At 43.7% G+C, this 11034-nt stretch overlaps 1 protein-coding gene across 1 annotated transcript in view; it reads right to left on the bottom strand.

The window, feature by feature from the left end:
• Window positions 1-6526, bottom strand: part of LOC134078695 (phosphofurin acidic cluster sorting protein 1-like) — an 85769-nt gene extending 79243 nt beyond the window's left edge. The window contains exon 1 of the mRNA XM_062534808.1: window positions 6228-6526. Coding sequence (XP_062390792.1) covers window positions 6228-6457 — 230 coding nt within the window. The 5' untranslated portion in view covers window positions 6458-6526. The remainder of the gene's footprint in view (window positions 1-6227) is intronic.
• Between the last annotated feature and the right edge of the window lie 4508 nt (window positions 6527-11034).

Here is an 11034-nt window from a genome sequence, read left to right as displayed (position 1 = left end):
GAAAGCGCCTGAATAATTGACGAGGCATTGGCGGGCTAACCTGCCTCCAGCTCGCGGCGTTTAATTACCGCTCCTCGCGCCCCCCCCCGCCCCTCCCCGAGCGCACCGCCGGTCATCTCTCCTCCCCAGCGGAGAGAGAGACGGCACAACAGAGAGAAAGAGAGAGAGAGAGAGAGAGAGAGAGAGAGAGAGAGAGAGAGAGAGGGAGGAGGAGTGTCAGTGTTATTGACTGACCCTGTTTATCATCTTAACGAGGGTCCTCAGATCTCACCCTAAGATGAGAAGGGAGAGGCCCTGGCCTGGACAGCCCTGGACGGTGTGGTCAACGAACACCGACTCAGCATTAGAGAGTTAATTACACAGTTTATTTATTTTCTTTAACCCCTTACGTGTACATGTAATTGAGCTTTGGCAATATTGTTGATGAAACTTTCATGCCAATAAAGCTTTATTGAATTGAATTGAATTGAATTGAGAGAGAGAGAGAGAGAGAGAGAGAGAGACCAAAGGACGTTTTCTGTAACAACATAACAACGCATGTTCTAAGCAATGTTCAAAAAAACATACACAGTACGTGATGCTTTTACATTACATTTAGGATTTAGCAGACACTTTTTTCAGCCAAAGAGACTTAAAAATGTCAACGATATTTCAAGGGATTACATTGTCATTACATTGTCCCCGGCGCAACTTGGAGTTAAGTGCCTTGATCAAGGGCACAACGGTGGAAGGCGGGAATTGAACCCACAACTTTCAGGCTTCTGCATTGCTAGCCCAACTCCTTAACGACTACACTACCACCATCCTCAATATAACGCCATACTAATTAGATACCATCTGACAAGAGGCTGCTACGCAGCTGCCGGGAGTTACGGCGATGAAACCTGACGCAAGACGTCCCATTGGTCATCGTAAATATTTTCTGGGAAAACACCCACATGAGGTCTGCATCGCGTCAGGTCAAGTCCTCATCAGTGAGGTCAACAGTGATGTCAACGTTGAGCCAACCCCCGAGGGAATAGACCAGTGATATAATGGCAGACGTGCTGCCAATGTCCTTCATGAAGCACAGGGAGAGAGAGAGAGGGAGAAAGAGAGAGAGAGAGAGAGGGAGAAAGAGGGGGAGAAAGAGAGAAAGAGAGCTACTTGAGATTCTATTCGCAATTCCCTCCCATTCTCATGGAGTGAAGACAAGCTGCTGTTTCTTCTGTTCTGTGTTACGGTATTTCTCGCCAAACTGCTTCCAAAATCAATCCCTTGTCGTATTTTGGCGTCGGCCCTGAAGAGGATGCTTCAAATTGTCACTCAGTGCTACCAAACGCTCAGCTGTCCGCTCAGTTGTCCAGAACCAGCCTTCATCATTTGGACTCTGGCTGCTCTACTGTCTTCACACACGTCAAGTCAACACCGCTGCTACTAAACATCTAACTATCTAGTTACTATTATGTTGTAACACTCTGACCACTGCACCAACACAAAACCTCTTTCTCTCTCGCTCTCTCTCTCTCACTCACTCACTCCATCCCTCCCTCACTCGCCTTGACTGACTTTGAGGGAGTGTAGCGTGCTTGCAGCTCCATGCTGGCAGTGTTGAGGGCTCACTGGTGTGTGTGTGTGTGTGTGTGTGTGTGTGTGTGTGTGTGTGTGTGTGTGTGTGTGTGTGTGTGAGGTTGATGTGGAGGCTGTTTCTGGGCTCCTGTGGACCTCTCCTACAGGCCAGTGGAGGGGAGAAAAGGGGGCCGCTGTACCCCCCCCCCCCCCCCCCTCTCTCTCTCTCATCTTCTATCCTCCTCTCACTCTCTCCATCTTCTCTCTCCATTTTCTCTCTCACTCAATCTTTCTCTGCCTTATTAAAGCTGTCAGGCTACTAATGCCTATATGAGTCAAATGTCCTCACAATACCCTGTGTGAGTGTGTGTGTGTGTGTGTGTGTGTGTGTGTTATGAAGACATAACATTTTTACATAAGCTCTCTCCCCTGTTTCCATTTGTGTACAAAGATGCCACACGGCTATAAAACAAATCCCTAAATAACCAAAAATAAATTAGCGTCTATTATCATGTCCTGTTCTCTCTCTTTCCCAACCTCCCTCTCTCTCCCTCCCTCCATCCCTCTCTCCCTCCCTCCATCTCTGTCTCTCTCTCAATCCCTCTGTCCCGCTACCTCCATCTCTCTCTCCCTCCCTCCATTCCTCTCTCTAGCTCCCTTCATCTCTCATCCCTCTCTCCCTCCATCTCTCTCTCTCTCTATCCCTCTCTCCATCCCTCTCTCTGTGTAGTGAGGGGGCATGTGAGGAAGAGGAGATCCTGAGGGCAGGGGGGACCAGCACTGCAGAGTTCCGCTGGGCCGGCCTTTAAATACCAGCCCCTCGTCCTCCCAACGCCCCTTACGCTCACGCCTGCAGACACACACATTTTCACACACACGCGTGCTCGTGCACACACACGGACACACACACACACACACACACACAGAAACACACAGACAAATGAACACACAGACACACACTGACAGATACACAGATACGCGCAGATACACACATATACACATGGACACACACACACACACACACACACACACACACACACACACACACACACACACACACACACATGCTAATGCTGCGATAATTAATCGATAGTCGCAGTAGCTTCATAAACTCATCAGCTTTATGCTCTTCTATGACAATAAACAAAATATATTTTGCCGAGTGGATAAAAGGAGGCACTTGAGGACAACATCTAGGGATTTTGGGAAACACTGATTAAAATGTTTTCACCATTTACATTTTGCACTGACACTAATCAATTACTCGAGAAAATAATAGACAAAATGAATCGACTATAAAAGCAAAATTCTGTGGCACCAAACCACTGCACAGTGGCCTGCGAGACCAGCGGTCACATTTGTCTCTTTACCTATCTGTTTAGCTTTGCGCCAGTACTCGAAAGAAACGTCGTTCGACGTGTTAACTAACTCCCTTGCTTAGCGTTCTCTGCGTAATTACCTGTGTTGTTCAGACAACATACGCTCACTCCGGTAATGCCCGCGCCTAATTCCAGGGGACGGGTAGTGTCACACACAGGTGATCACTCGGGTAATACCCGTGCCTAGACTGCTAGTGCCAAGCACAGGTGATGTCCAGGGTAAACAACTCCGACAGCCCACTCATTGACTCCCAATAAACAGCTCCTGTGACGGCCTGGTCTGGTGCCATAGCTAAAGCTAGTACAGGATGCTAACCAAATACACACCAAGGCAAGCATTGGCAACTAGCAAGTCGCTGTGGATAAAAAAAGCCCTCCACTGGATAAGCCGCCTACTTAACCTTAAACTTAGCCGCAGCCTTGAAACCAAACTAATGAGTTTGATTCCCCTGGGACTCGAGGCTGGCACAATGTGCGTGTTAAACGTTAACATTACAGCAGCACAATGAGTTCATTTGGGGCACAAAATAAAACAGCAATGTGAACTTGAGTAAACCATCAGAGGACAAAAGGAACAGGCAAGAAGAGAGATGGAGGCACCCCTGCACACACAACATACATACTGGTAATACTGAAGGGGGGAGAGAGAGAGAGAGAGAGAGAAAGAGAGAGAGAGAGAGAGAGAGAGACGTGAATGTCTGTTTAGGCACATATTTTACTACTACCGATTACTTGTCTGTTATTATGTCCATGTCTTATACTTGTATGTTCAATGTATGCAATAATTGCTAAGTTTGTCAATACAAATGTCTAACTTTGTCATGCCAATAAAGCACTTCTGAATTTGATTTGAATTTGAGAGAGCGAGAGAGAGAGAGAGAGAAAGAGAGAGAGAGAGAGAGAGAGAGGGAGTAGTTCTTCCCCAATCATCACACCCTAGCCAGCAAGGCCACATCTGGGCAGCGATGATTAATCTTCTCCCCTGTGCATCACCCTGAAGGTCCCTCAGGTGGCAACGCCACACTCAGGTTACTTTAATAAGACGGAGGGTGTGTGAGGGGGGACATTACAGAGAGAATGGAATAGACAAGAGAACACACAGAGAGAAAGGGAGAGAGATAGAGAGAGAGACAGACAGAGAGAGAGAGATAGATGTAAAGAAGTAAATAAAGGAACAACATACACCATATGAATACTGAAGATTAAAATAGAGAATGTAGCCAAGCGTTTTGGAACCAAATTCTTCATATGTTTGCCTATATATGCATGCAGCCTTATAATAACCCTATCTGCTTAGCACTCGACCAAGCCTAACATGTATGAGTGTTGTCTCTCACAGCTCCATCAAAGGGACTGGACACGCTCAGACCACAAGGGTCGGCCCTGTATACTCTCCGAGTCCTGTGTTATTATCTACTGCTGAATGATAATAGAAGCATTGTGTGGCTCAAGTGTGTTCTGTCGGACGAAGAAAGAGTTTACATGTGTGTGCTTGCAAATGAGAGTGCATAAGTGTGTGTGTGTGTGTGCGCGCGTGCTTTTGTGTGTGCGTATATTTCAATACACTCAAAGGTACTGTGTGGATTAGTGTGTGTGTGTGTGTATTTCAATACACTTGAATGTACTGTGTGGTTTAGCGTGTGTGTGTCTGTGTGAATACGCGCACATCACACACATATTAATGATGTAAATGAAGGGGTTTGTGTGGTCTGCCAAAGCCACAAGGAGAGTTCGTCTGATCCTTTTCATAAACAAAACAGGAGAAGACAAAAACAACACACGCGAAAGGTGACAAATGCAGACTTACTATCAGTAAAGAGGAAATTCCCCAATTCCCCATCCACTTGTTAGCATATAACCCTATAATAAACATCTCCCTATAATAAACATCTCCCAGTCTAACACTACTCGTGTGAGGAGGAAAACAGATGCGTCACTGTCTGACGTGACTTGATATGACCTCCTACACACTTGCATTCTATAAACCCCATAATATGACATCTAATTATTTACGACATTAGAAACTCATGGCTGCATTACTGAGCCTATTGGAGGTTACTTAGGCAACCTATGAGCTGGTAATGGCATTAAGGTTGAAGATTTCGATTGACACTGAAAAGAAGTAAAAAAAAAAATACATAGAAGTCCTATTGGCACAGCTGCACTAACACAAATGTGTTTTGGTCAAACATTTCTGTTCTAATCAATTCTAGGCCTGGTTGTTCTAAACTAAGGATAACTTTCTGACTTAGATATGCAGGCTATCTCGGTTTCAGAATCTCCTATTACGACTATCCATCCAATAGCAGAATAATAGTGCAGTTCAAATCTGCAACCTACAATCCGTATGGCTCCCAAGCAGGCTACTCCACCCCGGCTGAACTCGTGCTGGATGGGCTACGCTACGCCATGCTTTCTGGGTTATTGGAGCGCTTAACTAGCTGCAGACTCGATTCCCCAGGCAACTTCATTGACTGAGCTGCCATACTACTACCACAAAACTGGACAAAGATTACCATGTCAGAGACCGCGGGTGGCAGGGTTGTTCCATATGCAAAACAGTGTTTGTATGGTGTGTGTGTGTGTTTAAAAACAACAATGTGTACAAAACTGTATGAGACGTCCATCATGATGACCTGTTGAAAATCACTGACCATGAAGAATCGACAGATATGCGTGTGTATGTAAAAGAGGGCGATGGCATGTTAGGCGAGCGGCACGCGAAATAGGTCAGTCATCGTCGACTCTCCATTTCTCCAGGATTTAAACAATAACCCGTGGTATACACCGCTTCAAGTGCTAAACAATAGAGATATATTCAGAAGAGTACGCTATAGCAATTGTTAATCACTACTACAACCATTATGGCTACGAGCTAAACAAGCATAGCTCTTTGGTATAGGCTCGGAGGCTAATGCCTAAAAATACAAACTTCGGACGCAGCTAGCGATGGCGTGCATGTAAACAAACATACACATTCCGATTTTCGGAATCTATAGAAAACAAGGACGGGCTCTTCCTTTGAGTCCTTAACTAGTAGTTACCCACTTTGTGATTTAACTAAACAGTCACGACAAAATGATCATGCAAATTACCAGAGTGACAAGACGCCAGTTTTGCCATGTAACGTTACCGTTGGACTGCACATGCACATAGGCTAACGTTAGGTCAGGAAAGACTATTTGCCCGCTTATTCTATCTTGGTCAAATCCACATGCACCCTGGGAACAATAGTCTAGATTTAAATGTAAGCAAATATATGCTGGTACAACAAAGCAGGCATAAGGCAAGTTGTCCTACCTCGGAACACAGCTCGGGGACGATCGGTCTATTTCCCATGTTGCAAAAAGATTCATAGGCACGGGCATGGGACCCGAACCTCCCGACGCTGAGCACGAACCAGCAGCCCCAGACGGAGCTCCGGGAGCGGCAGGGACGAGCATCGGGGCTGGTCCGCCGCCTCCACCTCCGCTGCCTGGATTCAAGAAGGCGGCTCGTACCCCTCCTCTCTCTACAGCCGCCGCCATCATCGCCTCTCAGGGATCGCAGCTCAGGCTGTCTGTGTCTGGACCTCGTTCACCGACCCACTGGTGCCTACAACTGAGACCAACACGTTCCCCCCTCTTGTAGAGACATCACTGATAGAGGAACAGGGATTCGCCACGACTAAAGGCGGAGCCTACGGTCGAGGCAAAACATGGAGAAAGGTTCGACCGTTAAACGCTAGGGGCGCAATTCAGACGCCCAGTTCAGTTATGTTAAACAATCCCGTGCGACAAGCCTGTGAACCCGTTTTCCCGCACTTTCCCAACGTTTGAAGTCGTGGCCTAGGCCTACATAAGATTCTCCGCAGGGCAGTTGTTGCTCAACATTCGTTTGAGTCTCTCTTTTTCTTTTTTTTACCAGGGCAATAGTCAGGAGGACCACTTTAGTTTTCACCTAGCCTACCCAATCTGATTTCTGCCAATTCTGTCATAGCCTACTGAATTATGTTGTGTTAGCCTATATCGCCCTCGCGTGGCTTGTAGGCTGTTTTACAGAAATATTCGGAAATTCCGAAGCAACCCGAAGAGACTGGAGTAAATACGCAACAGTGTATCTTGAGTCCTCGTTATGCACAGCATAACCCAGCAAAAAATAATGATACATTCCCATGTTGCAAAACAATGGGAAACTATAGGCCTATTTTAAAAAAACCTGTGATGCAAATTAGAATTAGGCTATAACATGATGTAGGCCTAATATGAATGCCACCCGGCTTTTATTTCCCAGACAGGTCCATGAGTAACCTGCTGGGGCTAAGAACTTTGTTAGTTGTCTCCTTACATCACCCCAATGGATCTGAAACAAAGAAACAAACAAGATTGCACTGGTGGACCATCATCTTTGATTTACAGTTTTTGCCCGTTGCTTGAACACATTTAGCAAAACTTGATAAGCTCATTGTGCCAAAACTACACACAAGTAAACATGACAACACTGGGAAATATACCATTCACATCTCAAATTGAAACTCTAGCCTACTATCAGTAGCTAGGCTATCTAAACTCTGCTATCAAAACCTAACAATCCTTTCAAAATGTAACTCTGATGACAAAATGACACACACTTGCACCATATGCACACTTTCAGATCAGGGGGAACACAATAGTAGGCTATACTTTATATAAAACACTGCAGTCTTTGATTTTCACTGTTCAGAAGGCACATTTTCAAACAACCGGGCAAATGCCCAGTGGGGCGGTGCACAGGCTGGACTCCGAGATTTTTTTTTATGGCAAAATGTTTAAGTTATTTAATGTCTGCGCGTGTAAACTAGTCTAGGCTACTGTGCTTGAAACTGTGGCAGACTAGCCTAGGCCTGCTGGTTTTACAGTTTTTGCCCGTTGCTTGAACACATTTTGCAAAACTTTCGCTCACTGTGCCAAAACTTTACACACAAGTAAACATAACACAACACTAGGAAATATACCTTTCACATCTATGTCATATTGAAACTCTACTATCAGTACCTAAAGTAAGAAAAGTTGGTCAAAGGCACTCAGTTGAGGAACAAATTAAGCCTTTAATTGTATATGGCAGAGACTAAAAACATACGCCGACGCGTTGCGGCCACATGGCCTTCTTCAGGGCATGTGGCCGCAACGCGTCGGCGTATGTTTAACTGTAATGTAATGCATTTCCAAAGAAAGTAATTTGCTATAACTTGCTCAATGGCACTGTCAAGCTATCACTTTCCAAAGAAAAGTGTGTGTGTGTGTGTGTGTGTTTTCATAGGTCTATAGCCCCTTTCGACAGAAAACAAATATTCCTAAGGCATTTCTCGGGACACTGAAAAAAATCAACCATGGAATGACCCTGACCACTAGATGTACAGTACATGACTAAGTGGGGACCGAGTGTATTTCCAATGGAAGTAGTAATTACTGAGAACTAACAATCACTATTTACCACTTAGCTTTTCCAAAGAAAAGTGTGTGTGTGTGTGTGTGTGTGTGTGTGTGTGTGTGTGTGTGTGTGTGTGTGTGTGTGAGTGTGTGTGTGTGTGTGTGTTTGTGAGTGAGTGTGTGTGTGTGTGTGTGTGTGTGTGTGTGTGTGTGTGTGTGTGAGTGTGTGTGTGTGTGGTGCTTTTTGTTTTTTTTCCCCAGAGATACAGCCTTTTTAAAGTTTACTTCCTGTTTTAAACCAACTTCCGGTTATCACAGGAAGTCATGGATGGTCTCAAAAAACCACTTTGAAGAGATGAACAACATATGAGTTTTAAGTCTCTATACATTTTCTATCAAGAGATATGAAAAAGTTGGAGACCACCGGATCGGTGGTTGGTGGTTTTTAGCCCTTAACCTCAGTTAGGGACACAGTGGGTTCAAAGGCCATCGTAACAGGGGTTATACATTTCACAGTGTTCTCCTCAGTATCTCATCTGTCTTATGTTACATTTTTAGCCTTGTGTGACTTGATCCACTTGGCCCCTCAATTTAGTCGCCTTTTTCATTTTTGACAACTTTTGGACATATTCTAAGGGATCAATAAAGAGTAAAAATGGGATATAAAATTGTTATCCTGTTTACAGGATGGCAATCTGATCCCTCAAACATAAAAAATGGGGTTAAACCCCATAATGTCCTTCTAGGAGGTTCATAAAAATCAAACCAACACCTCCTTCAGCCAAGACAATTTTTCATTTTTTCTAACTTCAGACATGTACTGAGGGGATATTAAAATGGACAGGTCAGATCTACCACATTCACATGGTCTACGAAGTGGCATACTATTGCAGGAAAAAAGAAATGTTGGATTTGCATTTCATCTTGTCCTTGAAAAAAGGCAATGAAATTGGCATTTTTAGGAAAACACACCATTTTGGCCATCTTTGAAGGCCCATAGCCTCGAAATACGAAAACTTACCATCTCAATTTTTTTTCAACATGTTCTCTTACTCATGGACTATATATATGTAAAGTTTTAAAAATGTGAGTGCTATCCATTCATGACCATAAGAGAACAAAAACAGTTTTTTTGTTTTTCATTGCTTTAAAAAAATATATGGGTTTGTTTCGATGAATAAGTCTTCAATGGTGGGAAGGACTATAATCCCTTTGTGATATTGGACAACTAAACAGGGTACTGCCCCAGTGTTCAAATTTTTAGAAAATAATATGGTAGGCTTAAGACAGGAGAGGGGTTTAAAAAAAAAAGTGGTGCTCATTAAATACAGGCATTTTCGGCCTTTTTTAGGACACGTCTATCCACATTTGAAGAGCCATATCTCAGAAACTAAACAAGATACCAAGCTAAAATTTTGGTTTTCCTCTAATGAGACATGGAGGAACATTTTGACCAAAAATCAGGAAAAACTGAGGACCATGGTGTCGGACCTGTTCCAACTGATATGGAATTGCCCATACGGCGGCCATCTTGAATTTTTGGACAAAATTGAACATGCCCCAAGTCTTAATCTGTTTCAATAGGGGTTCTGACCAGGAATCCATTGAGAAAACTTTGACAGAAAACTAGGCCCAAAAAGTTGAGCAAATGACCTGTCTAAAAGTCCTATGGGGAGTTTCCATAGGGGATTTGTTTTTGTTTTTTCAGCATGAGCATACCTTGGCAATTAATGGTCTACAGGATTCATATGTCATGCTATATTGATCTATAGCATGAAATATACAGCTTCACAAGACCTGGTGCTAGGGCTCGGTTCTGTTTCACACAACTAGGGCTGATATGTGGTCAGTTCAGAGATGCTTGCTATCCGGCAGAAAGAAAAAAACAATAACTAGCATACAGTATAACGCTGTGCCAGTACATCCCACAATTATTCTGATTATTTTCTAAGGAACTACAGGGTCTCAGATTTCCAAAGAGGTCAGGCATTTGATGTTAGGCCAAACTGGGTGGGAACAGTGACCTCAAGAGTAGGAACAGTGCGATTTCGGAGGAAAAGCCATAATGGCCCTCACCATAAAATGTTAAGTAACACCATGACTCATTTCCATACAACTTTTAATAGCCTAAATGTACACACATTTATTTAAAACAAATGATTACTGTCCCTTATGTGTATTCTTGCAGAAAAATACTTCAGTAATAACGTGGTCTAAGTTTAAATGTATAAAAAGGAAATATATTTCTTGGACATTTTCTATGCCAAAAGTGTGCGTTTCTGTATGATCCTTTTACGCACTTTGCGTCAATCGGGTATGGGTTAATGACTCGTCAGTGTAACAACAGCACATTTTATTTAAAGTCAAATATCAAGACTGCATTGTAAAAAATGTGGTTTGACTATATTTCCCAAACGTTATAAGGCTGTCAACTGTGCCTTGACGACTGACCAGCTTACCTCAACTTTGCCCTCTGCCAGATAAATTACATCCAACGCAAACGTCAGGCAGACGGCACACGAACCAATCGTGGCGGTGAAGTATCGCGAATACAATTCCTTCCATCTTCAAGTCCACACTGATAATGTGCAGTCCTTGAGCTGCTTATAAGTCAAGTAAAACTATGATATTTAAAGAATCACTCTCAATTTGCATTTGCCTTTGATTATAGGCTATGAGAGAATGGCCACTTACCATGGGTATATATAGTGCAATCGGCA

The sequence above is a fragment of the Sardina pilchardus genome, chromosome 1 (genome assembly GCF_963854185.1).
Source record: "Sardina pilchardus chromosome 1, fSarPil1.1, whole genome shotgun sequence".
Classification (NCBI taxonomy): Eukaryota; Metazoa; Chordata; class Actinopteri; order Clupeiformes; family Clupeidae; genus Sardina; species Sardina pilchardus.
This window is presented reverse-complemented; position numbering and strand designations above follow the sequence as displayed.